We start from the raw sequence: 13,997 nt of genomic DNA on the forward strand, positions 1-13,997 counted from the left end.
AATGTCCAGGGACATTTAGAGGAAGCTAAAGAAAAAGGACCAGCAGGACAGCAATGTGACTTCCCTGGATGCCAAGGAACCCTGGATGCCAGCAGCCTTTCTTCAGAGAAGGTATCTTCTTCTTGATGCCTTAATTTGGACATTTTCATGACTTTAGAACTGTAAATTTGTAAACTATTAAATCCCCATTGTAAAAGGCAACTCCTTTCTGGTATATTGCATTCTGGCAGCTGTAGCAAACCCAAACAAATGGCTATGCCAATTTCTCACCAACTAGAACCAACTTTATCATCTTCTGTGGCAACTGGCACTCAAGTACAACAACAAATCACCTATAAGCCACGGAGGGCATTTTCCTAGGTTTCTGATCTCCAAAGCAGACCCTGGAGACTCTGAAGGAACTTCTGAATGAAGATGTAGGAAGGGATCATGAGGTAGAAAGAAAGGTTAAATTAGAGGCTACATGGTTATTAGGGAAATTGCATTCCAGAGAGCAAGGGGGGCTCTGCAGGGCTCGGCTATAGGCAATCCATTCATGTTTGCAGATAAATCATTCTGCCAGCAAGAGAAATCTTAGCATATTATTACTTCTTTGTTGTCAAGAATCCCTGAGTTACTTAGACTTCTGAGTTATGAGATGAGTTGTAAGTGAGATAAGGTCTATTTTGTTTGTTTCCTTGCACTTACTTTCTGGATCTGCATAGTGAATAATGAGTAAGGAGCAAGAAATAAAGGAGGTATACGTATATTTTTCTATCTTTGACTCTCTTTGCAGAAGAACTACCCAATAATTACATTTAACTACAGACTGTAGAGTTTTTATGTAATTTTAATGTATATTTTTATACATTAAGAAAAGTTACACGAGTGTTACTCAACTAGTGGTGATTTTGCCCCCAGCATACATTTAAAAATATCTGGAGACATTTTTGATTATCATGACATGGGGATAGAGAGGAGAAGATGCTACTGGCATCTACTGGGTAGAGGCCAGGGATTCTGCTGAACATCCTACAATGTATGAAACAGCCCCCTACAACAAAGAATTATCTGGTCCAAAATGTCAGTAGTGCTGAGGTTAAGAAAACTGATTGACAGATAATTTCATGTCCCCCTAACTATTAGTATTCACCTCTTTTGGAAGATTCAGACACTATTGTTTTGCCTCCTCTAGACACTCAACTGGCCTGGAGGAACTATAGGCCACTCAAGGCTTACAGTCTTGTTTTTGATGGAGGCAATGCTGAGGAACAAAGAGGACAAGTGAAACCCCAACTGTGAGGTGAAAGGGCAGGCTTGACCTTGGCTCATGGGTTTTCTTCAAAAGCCCTGTGTTATGTGGGAAACTGTGAGCTGTCAGACTTGTTCAGAAAATAATAAGAAAGTTTCAGAATTATTTCTTAGGTCAGGGACATGTTCAGAAGTACAAAGAGATGCCTCTTGCTTTCAACTCTGTAATAATTTGACTTTCTTGCTTTGCATCAGGAATTGGACATTGTGTAAGCAGAATAACCAGGTATCCTCTTCAATCACTTTTCAAAGCATCTCAATAATTTTTGGAAAACAGACTCCCCATAACCTGGCACTAAAGTGCTTGGGATATTTTTATTTATACATTCTTACTTTCCTGATAAATAGACTGGACATGCCAAAATTTTTCAAAGGCACAGCTATGACATTAGCAACAACCTCTTCAGTCAGTCTGTCCTTCAGCCTGAAACAACACAAACAGAAAAGTTAGCCAAATCATGAGGGCATGGTCAAGCATCTAACAGTGTGGGATCACTGCATAAAGAGCAGGATCTTACTACAATAGGGCCTTTGAAGTGCCTTGAAAAGAAATTCTATGTCCAGAAACAAAGCCCTCCTCCCTAGGCCTGACTCAGCCCACTAGCCCCACCTTCATTCCTCCACTCAACTGGAAAGTTCAAAAGAAAAAGTTCTAGGATTTTTAAACACTTTAATGTAGAGTAACTTTTCCTTTAAAGGGTCATCTTCCTTAGAATATAAATCTCCCCATAATGATCCTTGAGCTGCCCAAGCTTTTGAACGAGAATGCTGTATTTAAAAATATGACTAGTTCCTATATTGTAAGCTCTGACAGCAGTCATATATATTCAGGGGTTGTAACTGTTATTTCTAAATTCTGAGCTACTGAGCTGTTTGTTTATAACCTGTTCATACCCAGAAACTTTGAGTATTTATGTAACACTGGAGACTCAGAATTAGAGCTCTGAAGCTATGAAAGTCAGCAGTACCCCATACAGAAACCATTTAAAAGTAGAAAAAGGAATCTGACTTTGAGTACAGATATGAATGAAGTTGATCTGGACAGGACTAAGGTAAGTCAGAATACAGGGTAAAGGATGATACTGTCCATATTTTAAAACTTCAACCTCTGTGTGAGACCAAAGGAAGAGATGTTTATTTGGTGCAAAATTTAATTTTGGGCACATTTCCTAATTTAACTTGTATGGTCAATTTAGTTGAACACCATAAGTACATGGAATCTTGAATAGGGCGTGAAACTGTTGGTTTGTCCAGGTTATTGTGATGCCCCAAAATATCCCAGAGTAATTTGGGCAGTGAATAAAGAAGTATTTGCAAGGTCCACTTGGGAGAATGAGGAGAAAGGAGGAAATACTCAACTTCCCCATTTTGAGAATTTCTGATATTCTTGCAAGCAGTAAAGACAACCAAATCAATAGGCTGAGCCCCCAATCCTGGGGTTCACGTCTATAAAACTTATTCCTGCAAAGATAGGCTAAGCCTACTTAGGCCTAAGAGTCACCTGCAGAGAACCTCTTTTGTTGCTCAGATGTGGCCTCTCTCTCTAAACCAACTCAGCAAGTAAACTCACATGGAACTACATGGGACATGACTCCCAGAAGTGTAAATCTCTCTGGCAATGTGGGACAGAAATCCCGGGATGAGCTGGGACTCGGCATGAAGAGATTGAGAAAAAGCAGGAAGAGAGAAATGAGATAAAATAAAGTTTCAATGGCTGAGAGATTTTAAACAGAGTCGAAAGGTTATCCTGGAGGTTATTCTTATATATTACATAGATATACCTTTTCAGTTTATGATGTACTGGTGTAGCTAGAGGGAAGTACCTGAAACTGTTGAACTGTGTTCCAATAGTCTAGATTCTTGAAGACAATTGTATAATGATGTAGCTTTTATAATGTGACTGTATGATTGTGAAAACCTTGTGTTTGATGCTCCTTTTATCTAGAGTATGGACAGATGAGAAAAAATACGGAAAAATGTAAACAAATGGTGAGGGAAAAAGGGTTAAAATAAATTGGTTAGGTCGAAATACTAGTGGTAAATGAGCAAGTAGAGTAAGAGGTATGGTATGCAGGAATTTTTTCTTTTTATTTCTTTTTCTGGAGTGATGCAAATGTTCTAACAAATGATCATGGTGACAGACACACAGCTATATGTTGCAATTGTGAGCCATTGATCATAAACCATATATGTAATGTTTGTATGTTACTGTTTATCAATATATATACATGACTAGCAACAATTGAACTAGCTAGCCTCACTTTTCTTTTTTTATCAGATAAGTTGTTGGTTTACAGAAAATCATGCAGAAAATACAGTGTTTCATATTGCCCCCCCCATTTTTAACATCTTGCATTAGTGTGGTACATTAGTTAAAACTGATGAAAGAGTGTTATTATAATTATACTATTAACTTCAGTCCATGGTTACATTAGGGTTCCTTGTTTGTGTTGTACAGTTCTGTGGTTTTAGTTTTTTAAATTTTTATTCTAGTAACATGTATACAACATTCAGATACATAATCCAGTGCTGTTAATTGCATTCACAATGTTATACTGCCATCACCACCACCCATTACCGAAACTTTTCCATCACCCCAAATAGAAACTGTACAATTTAAGCCTTAAATTAGGAATTAAGTTAAGCATTCCCTACTCCCAACCCCCACTCCTGGCAACCTATATTCTAGTTTCTGAGTCTATGAATTTGTTTATTCTAATTATTTCATATCAGTGAGAACATATAATATTTGTCCTTTGTCTGCCAGCCTCGCTTCTCCACAAAAACAATTCAAACTGCTGATGTATTAGTTTGCTAAACGGCCAGAATGCAATATACCAGAAATGGAATGGCTTTTTTTTTTTTTTTTTTAAATTTTTTTATTAATCAAAAAAAAGAAAAGAAATTAACACAACATTTAGAAATCATTCCATTCTACAAATGCACTCAGTAATTCTTAGTATCATCACATAGATGTATGATCATCATTTCTTAGTACATTTGCATCGATTTAGGAAAAGAACTAGCAAAACAGCAGAAAAAGATATAGAATGTTAATATAGAGAAGAGAATTAAAATAATAATACTAATAATATATATATATATAAAAAGGAAAAAGAAAAAAACAAAAACAAAAGATACAAACAAACAAACAAAAAAACAAAAAACCATATTTCAGGTGCAGCTTCATTCAGTGTTCCAACCTAGTTACATTACACTTAGGTATTATTGTGCTGTCCATTTTTGAGTTTTTGTATCTAGTCCTGTTGCACAGTCTGTATCCCTTCAGCTCCAATTACCCATTATCTTACCCTGTTTCTAACTCCTGCTGGTCTCTGTTACCAATGATATATTCCAAGCTGATTCTCGAATATCGGTTCACATCAGTGGGACCTTACAGTATTTGTCCTTTAGTTTTGGGCTAGACTCACTCAGCATAATGTTCTCTAGGTCCATCCATGTTATTACATGCTTCATAAGTTTAGTCTGTCTTAAAGCTGCATAATATTCCATCGTAGGTATACGCCACAGTTTGTTTAGCCACTCGTCTGTTGATGGACATTTTGGCTGTTTCCATCTCTTTGCAATTGTAGATAATGCTGCTATAAACACTGGTGTGTAAATGTCCGTCTGTGTCTTTGCCCTTAAGTCCCTTGAGTAGATACCTAGCAGTGGTATTGCTGGATCGTAATCCATTCTGCCATTCTATGTCTTTTGATTGGGAAATTCAGTCCATTAACTTTTAGTATTATTACTGTTTGGATAATATTTTCCTCTACCATTTTGGCTTTTGTATTATATATATCATATCTGATTTTCCTTCTTTCTACACTTTACTCCATACCTCTCTCTTCTGTCTTTTCGTATCTGACTCTAGTGCTCCCTTTAGTATTTCTTGCAGAGCTGGTCTCTTGGTCACAAATTCTCTCAGTGACTTTTTGTCTATAAATGTTTTAATTTCTCCTTCATTTTTGAAGGACAATTTTGCTGGATATAGGAGTCTTGGTTGGCAGTTTTTCTCTTTTAGTAATTTAAATATATCATCACACTGTCTTCTAGCTTCCATGGTTTCTGCTGAGAAATCTACACATAGTCTTATTGGGTTTCCCTTGTATGTGACAGATTGTTTTTCTCTTGCTGCTTTCAAGATCCTCTCTTTCTCTTTGACCTCTGACATTCTAACTAGTAAGTGTCTTGGAGAACGCCTATTTGGGTCTATTCTCTTTGGGGTGCGCTGCCCTTCTTGGATCTGCAAATTTAGGTCTTTCATAAGAGTTGGGAAATTTTCAGTGATAATTTCTTCCATTAGTTTTTCTCCTCCTTTTCCCTTCTCTTCTCCTTCTGGGACACCCACAACACGTATATTTGTGCGCTTCATATTGTCATTCAGTTCCCTGATCCCCTGCTCAAGTTTTTCCATTCTTTTCCCTATAGTTTCTGTTTCTTTTTGGAATTCAGATGTTCCATCCTCCAGTTCACTAATTGTAGCTTCTGTCTCTTTAGATCTACCATTGTAGGTATCCATTGTTTTTTCCATTTTTTCTTCTTTGTCCTTTACTCCCATAAGTTCTGTGATTTGTTTTTTCAGATTTTCTATTTCTTCTTTTTGTTCAGCCCATGTCTTCTTCATGTCCTCCCTCAATTTATTGATTTGGTTTTTGAACAGTTTTTCCATTTCTGTTCGTATATTCAGCATTAGTTGTCTCAGCTCCTGTATCTCATTTGAACTATTGGTTTGTTCCTTTGACTGGGCCATATCTTCAATTTTCCAAGCGTCATCCATTATTTTCTGCTGGTGTCTGGGCATTTGATCAGATTTCCCTGGGTGTGGGACCCAGCTGGTTGAAAGCTTTTTCTGTGAAATCTCTGGGTTCTGTTTTTCTTTTCCTGCCCAGTAGGTGGCACTCGTGGCGCTCGTCTGTCTGCACGGCAGTCGGCCCGGGAAACCGCGCATGGAGGCGGGGGTCGCTGGCCGCCGCGGCTTGGGAGAGTGCCGGTCCTAATTGCCCAGCTGGCCTGAAACGCCAAGCGTGACAGGAGGGCCCCACTATCCAACGTTCCCAGTCAGACCGGGGAGCCACGTGCGTGGAGGGGACCCCAGTCGCCAGCCGCCCCGGCCGGGAAAACATGCGCCCCTCCAGTATCTCACTGCAGCAGATTCTCCCTGCCCGTTCAGCTGTTCCAGAATGGGGTACGCTGTCTTTTTGGTCTCTGTCGTGACTCCGGGAGCTGTTTTGTATTGTTTCTGTTTCTTTAGTTGCTTTTCTGGAGGAGGAACTAAGACCCGTGCGTCTTACTAAGCCGCCATCTTCTCCGGAAGTCTGGAATGGCTTTTAAAAAGGGAATTTAATAAGTTACAAGTTTAAAGTTCTAAGGCTGAGAAAATGTCCAAACTAAGGCACCAACAAGAGGTTATCTTCACTCAAGAAAGGTTGATGCCACCCAGAACACATCTATCAGCTGGGAAGGCATGTGGCTAGCATCTGCTGGTTCCTTGCTCCTGGGCTCCATTGCTTTCAGCCTGTTACCGGTGGGGGTTTGTCACTTGGCATCTGTGGGCCTTCACTTTGCTTTTTCAGGACACAACTCTGGGTTCTGGCTTGCTTAACATCTCATGGGAAGATACATGGTGACATCTGCTGGGACCTGCATCTCCAAACATCCGGGTCTCGTGTTGGTTCTGTCAGCAACTGTTCTGCAAGTGTCTGCATCTGCTCTTCCAAATGTCTATGTTTGCATCTGCATCTGAGGTTTCTTCAAAATGTTTCCCCTCTTAAAGGACTCTAGTAACCTAATCAAGACCCACCCTGAATAGGCAGAGTCACATCTCCATCTAATCAAAACTGGGCATGACACACATCTGCGGAGATGATCTAATCAAAAGTTTCTGCTTTATAATATTGAATCAGGATTAAAAGAAACACCTGCCCCCATAAGATTGGATCAGGATTAAAACATGTCTTTTCTGGGGTACATAATATTTTCAAACCAGCATGGCTGAAGCAGAGCAGAAGTCTTGCTGGCACCTCTGCTGCCATCTAGTGAATCACACTGGCACTATAGTCTAGGAAATCCTAACCAAAGAAATAAATATTTGTTCTGTATATGCTTCTATTCTAACTCTTATTATGTTGCATCACAACTGGTTCATATTTAAATTTCCTATTAGATTGCAAGTACTCACAAAGTATATGGGATGTTTCATTCATGTTTTAGTGGGTAATCAGTAAATGGTTGTTAAATTCAGTAATTTGGAGTGTTGCATGGAACTTTACCAAAAGATCACTTCAAGAATCTGTCTTAAGGATGCCTCTTCCTAAAACCCAGAAACTACCATAATTTTATCAAGCAGATGGGGACAACTAGTTTATTTTTTATGGCCTTCAGACTAGCTCCTTCTATAACCTTCCTTAATGACCCATTATCAGCCTTTACAATCTCCACCATTAGCAAATTATTCTGCCTCAAATAAATAATGTTTATTCTTTAGTTCTTTGTATCAGATAAAAGAAAAGCTAATCACATTCTCAATATAAGGGTCTGAGCACACTCAAAAGCAGAGATGTTATTGCATTTTGTTCTTTTTTTTCAAATTGAATGGCCCCATTCCTTCAACTTTTCTTTCTATGTCTTCATTTATCTATACATGCCCAAAATTTGTAATAGTTTTCTTAATAAGAAGACTCAAAGCTAGTTCCAGTGCTCTAATGTGCATTTAGGCATAGCTGAGTATAACTTAAGTATTTGAGGTGTTTGCTATTGCTGCAAAAGATTGAAAGAGGACCCAAATCTCACACCCTATACAAAAGTTAACTCAAAATGGATGAAAGACCTAAACATTAGATCTAAGGCCATAAAACTGTTAGAAGAAAATGTAGGGAAATATCTTATAAATCTTATACTTGGAGGTGGTTTTCTAGATCTTACGCCCAAAGCAAGAACATTGAAGAAATAAATAAATAAATGTGAACTCCTCAAAAAAAAAAATTAAACATTTTTGTGCATCAAATAACTTCATCAAGAAAGTAAAAAGACAGCCTACACAATGGGAGACAATATTTGGAAATGATATATCAGATAAAGGTCTAGTATCCAGGATTTATAAAGAGATTGTTCAACTCAACAACAAAAAGACAGCCAACCCAATTACAAAATGGGCAAAAGACTTGAACAGACACTTCTCAGAAGAGGAAATACAAATGGCCTAAAGGCACATGAAGAGATGCTCAACTTCCCTGGTTATTAGAGAAATGCAAATCAAAACCACAATGAGATATCATCTCACACCCACTAGAATGGCCATTTCAATAAAACAGAAAATGACAAGTGCTGGAGAGGATGTAGAGAAAGAGGCACACTTATCCACTCTTGGTGGGAATGTCAAATGGTACAACCGCTGTGGAAGGCAGTTTGGCAGTTCCTCAAAAAGTTGAACATAGAATTGCCATATGACTCGGCAATACCATTGCTAGGTATCTACTCAGAGGACATGAGGGCAAGGACACAAATGGACATTTGCACACCAATGTTTATAGCAGCATTATTTACAATTGCGAAGAGATGGAAACAGCCAAATGTCCATCAATAGACGAGTGGCTAACAAACTGTGGTATATACATACGAAGGAATATTATGCAGCTATAAGGCAGAATACAGTTATGAAGTATGTAACAACATGGATGAACCTTATTGACATTATGCTGAGTGAGATTAGCCAGAAACAAAAGGACAAATACTGTATGGTCTCATTGATAAAAACTGACATTAGTGAATAAACTTAGAGAATAACAGAGACCATCAGGAGACAAAAATAGGGTAAGATATTGGATAATCAGGAGACAGAAATAGGGTGAGATATTGGATAATTGGAGCTGAAGGGATACAGATTGTGCAACAGGACTGAATGTAAAAACTCAGAAATGGACAGCACAATACTACCTAACTGTAATACAATTATGTTAAAACACTAAATGAAGCTAAATGTGAGAATGATAGAGGGAGGAGGGCTGGGGGCACAAATGAAATCAGAAAGAAAGATAGACGATAAAGATTGAGATGGCATAATCTAGGAATACCTAGAGTGTATAATGATAGTGACTAAATGTACAAATTTTAAAAAATGTTTTTATATGAGGAAGAACAAAGGAATGTCATTACTCCAGGGTGCTGAAAATAGATGGCAATTAATATTTTAAAATTTTAACTTATGTGTGAGACTAAAGCAAAAAATGTTTATTTGGTACAAAATTTATATTTTGACTAGTGCATTTCCTAATATAAATTATGTAGACAGCTTAATTGAACACCATAAGTACTCGGAACCTTGAGTAGGACATGAAATTTTGTTGGTATGTCCAGAGTGATGCCCCATAAATCCCAGAGTGATTTGCACAGTGAATAAAAAAGTATTTGCAAAGTCCCCTTCAGGGAATGGTGAGAATGGGGGAAAATTCAACCTCCCAAGTTGAATTCTTGATATTCTCACAAGCAGTGTGGACAACCAAAGCTATAGGCTAAGCCCCTAGTCTTGGGGTTTGTTCATATGAAACTTAACCCCACAAAGGATAGGTCAAGCCTACTTAAAATTAGGCCTAAGAGTCACCCCCAAGAGAACCTCTTTTGTTGCTCAGATGTGGCCTCTCTCTCCAGCCAACACAACAAGGAAACTCACCACCCTCCCCCTGTCTACTTGGGACATGACTCCCAGGGGTGTGGACCTTCCTGGCAATGTGGGACAGAAATCTTAGAACGAGCTGAGACTCAGCATAAAGGAATTGAGAAAAACCCTAGAATGAGCTGAGACTCAGCATCAAGGGATTGAGAAAACCTTCACGACCAAAAGGGGGAAGAGTGAAATGAGACAAAGTGTCAATGGCTGAGAGATTCCAAACAGAGTCAAGAGGTTATCCTGGAGGGTATTCTTACGCATTAAGTAGATATCACCTTGTTATACAAGATGTAATGGAGAGGCTGGAGGGAACTGCTTGAAATTGTAGAGCTGTGTTCCAGTCGCCATGTCTCTTGAAGATGATTGTATAATTATATAGCTTTCACAGTGTAAATGAATGATTGTGCAAATGTTCCAAGAAATGATCATGATGATGAATATGTAACTATGTGACGATATTGTGAATTACTGATTATATATGTAGAACAGAATGATCAAAATAGGAGTGTTTGCGATTGCTTGGTGTTTTTGGTATTTAAAAAAATAAAATAAAATAATTGAAAAAAATATTAAAGCATGGCTTATTTGGGGGTACATAATACTTTCAAACTGGCACATCTCCATAGAAAGAAAATACCAGGATCAGATATGGCTTCACAAGCGAATGTTACCAAGTATTTTTAAAAAATTATGACCAATCCTGCTCAAACTCTTCCAAAAAATTGAAGAATAGGGAACACTGCCTAACTCATAAAGACAGTACAAGAAAATTACCAACCAATCTTCTAATGAATATAGATGCAAAATTCCTTAACAAATACTTGCAAAATGAATCCAACAGCACATTAAAAGAAATATACTCTATGACCAAGTGGGTTTTATTCCAGGTATGCAAGGCTGGTTCAACAAAAGAAAATCAATTAACGCAATGCATCATACTAGTAAATCAAAGGGAAAAAACACATGATCAGCTTGATTGAAAAGGCATTTGATAAAATTTAGTATCCTTTCTTGATGAAAACACTTCAAAAGGTAGGAATCAAGGGAAAATTCCTCAGCATGATAAAGGGCATATATGAAAAACCCACAGCTAACATAATACTCAACAGTGAGAGAGTGAAAGCTTTCCCTCTAAGAATGGGAACAAGACAATATGCCTACTGTTATTCAACATTTTGCTAGAAGTTCTAGCTAGAGCAACTAGGCAAGATGAAAAGATAAACGGCATCTAAATTGGAAAGAAAGAAGTAAAACTTTCATTATTTGCAGATGATATGATCCTTTATCTAGAACCCCCCCCCAAAAAGAAAAACACAACAAAGCTACTAGAACTAATAAATGAGTCCAGCAAAGTGGTGGTATACAAGATCAATGTGGAAAAATCAGTGGTGTTTCTATACACCAGTTATCTAAGGAGGTAATCAAGAAAAAAATTCCATTTACCATGGCAACTAAAAAAATCAAATATCTAGGAATAAACTTAAACAAGGTGATAAAGGACCTGGACACAGAAAACTACAAAACATTGTTAAAAGAAACCAAAGAGGACCAAAGATATTCCATGCTTATGGATTGGAAGGCTAAAATCATTAAGATGTCAATTCTACCCAAAGTGATCTACAGATTCAATGCAATATCAATCAAAATGCCAACAGCTTACTTTGCAGAAATGGAAAAACTAATTATCAGTTTTATTGGAAGGGTAAGGAGCCTCAAATAGCTGAAAACATCTTGAAAAAGAAGAATGAAGGAGGAGGACCCATGCTTCTTGACTTTAAAGCATATTGTAAAGCCACAGTGGTCAAAACAGCATGGTACTGGCATAAAGATTGACATATTGAACAATGGAATCAAACTAAGAGTTCAGAAATAGATGCTCACCCCATGGTCAGTTGATTTTTTGGGGGGTGCATGGTCCAGGAAGGTAAATTGATTTTGACAAGGCTCCCAAGTCCACTCAACTAGTACAGAACAGCCTCTTCCACAAATGGCACTGGGTGAACTGGATATACATAACCAAAAGAAGGAAAGAGGACCTCTAGCTCACACCCTGTACAAAAATCAACTCAAAATGTATCAAAGACCTAAGTATTAGAACTAGTACCATTTCCTAAAAGAAAATGTAGGGATGAGCTGAGACTCAGCATCAAGGGACTAAGAAAAACCCTAGAATGAGCTGAGAATTAACATCAAGGGATTGAGAGAACCTTCTCAACCAAAAGGGGAAGAGTGAAATGAGACTAAATGTCAATGGCTGAGAGATTCCAAACAGAGTTGAGAGGTTATCCTGGAGGTTATTCTTATGCATTAAGTAGATATCACCTTGTTGTTCAAGATGTAGTGGAGAGGCTGGAGGGAAATGCCTGAAAATGTAGAGCTGTGTTCCAGTAGCCACGTTTCTTGATGATGATTGAACAATGATATAGCTTTCACAATGAGACTCTGTGAATGTGAAAACCTTGTGTCTGATGCTCCTTTTAGCTACTATATCAACAGAAGAGTAGAACATATGGAATAAAAATAAATAATAGGGGGAACAAATGTTAAAATAAATTCAGTTTGAAATGCTAGTGGTAAATGAAAGCGAGGGGTAAGGGGTGTGGTATGTATAATCTTTTTTTTTCTCTATTATCGCTTTATTTCTTTTTCTGTTGCCTTTTTATTTCTTTTTCTAAATCGATGCAAACGTTCTAAGAAATGATGAACATGCAACTATGTGATGATATTAAGAATTACTGATTGTATATGTAGAATGGAATGATATCTTAATGTTTTGTTTGTTAATTTTTTTTAATCAATAAAATAAGTAGATGCCCCCACCCCACCCCCCAAAAAAAGAAAATGTAGGGAATCATCTTCAAGATCTAGTGATAGGAGTTAGTTTCTTAGATCTTATCCCTAAAGCACAAACAACAATAGAAAAAATAGTTATATGGGACCTCCTCAAAATTAAATACTCCTGCACTTCAAAGGACTTTGTCAAAAGGGTGAATAGGCAACCAATCAATGGGAGAAAATATTTGGAAACCATATGTTCTAGTTTGCCAGCTGCTGGAATGCAATATACCAGAAATGGAACAGATTTTTTAAAGGAGAATTTAATAAATTGCCCGTTTACAGTTCCAAGGCCATGGAAATGTCAAAATTAAAGCAAGTCTATAGAAATATCCACTTGAAGGCATCCAGGGAAAGATACCTTAGTTCAAGAAGGCTGATGAGGTTCAGGGTTTCTCTCTCAACTGGAAAGACACATGGCAAACTTGGCAGCATCTGCTAGCTTTCTCTCCTGGCTTCTTGTTTCATGAAGTTCCCTGTGGGATGTATTACTTCTTCATCTCCAAAGGTCTCTGGTGGCATGTGCTCCCTGCTTCATGGCTCTGGACATTCTGTCATTATTCTTTGCTCCCTCAGAATTTCAAGCCTTCCCAAAATGCTTCTTCTTTTAAAAGATTCCAGTGAAGTAATCAAGCCCCACCTGGAATGGGTGGAGTCACATCTTCCTCTAATGAAAGGTTAACATACAAGTGGGTGAATTTCATCTCTGTAGAGATAACCTAATCAAGTTTCAACCTACATTATTGAACAGGGATTAAAAGAAATGGTTGCTCCTACAAGATTGATTAGGATTAAAACATGGCCCTTCTAGCATACCGTATATCTGATAAAGGTTTGATATCCAACATATATAAAGAAATCCTACAACTCAGCAATGAAAAGACAGACAACCCAATTAATAATATATGGGAAAAATCCTTGAATAGACATTTTTCCAAAGAGGAAATAAAAATGGCTAAAAGGCACATGAAAAGATGCTCAGCTTCACTTGCTATAAGGGAAATGCAAATCAAAACCACAATGAGATATCATTTCACAGCCACTAGAATGGCTGCTATTAAACAAACAGAAAACTACAAATGTTGGAGAGTATGTGGAGAAATAGAAACACTTATTCACTGGGAATATAAAATGGAACAGCTGCTGTGGAGGACGATATATTAGTCAGGGTTCTCTAGAGAAACAGAACCAACAGGAGATATCT

General features: G+C 37.8%; 1 protein-coding gene across 1 annotated transcript in view; it reads right to left on the reverse strand.

Annotated features, from left to right (window-relative positions):
• Positions 1-875: 875 nt before the first annotated feature.
• Positions 876-13,997, reverse strand: part of CLHC1 (clathrin heavy chain linker domain containing 1) — a 132,581-nt gene continuing 119,459 nt past the window's right edge. The window contains exon 13 of the mRNA XM_077134263.1: positions 876-1,714. Coding sequence (XP_076990378.1) covers positions 1,710-1,714 — 5 coding nt within the window. The 3' untranslated portion in view covers positions 876-1,709. The remainder of the gene's footprint in view (positions 1,715-13,997) is intronic.

Source organism: Tamandua tetradactyla, chromosome 17 (genome assembly GCF_023851605.1).
Source record: "Tamandua tetradactyla isolate mTamTet1 chromosome 17, mTamTet1.pri, whole genome shotgun sequence".
Classification (NCBI taxonomy): domain Eukaryota; kingdom Metazoa; phylum Chordata; class Mammalia; order Pilosa; family Myrmecophagidae; genus Tamandua; species Tamandua tetradactyla.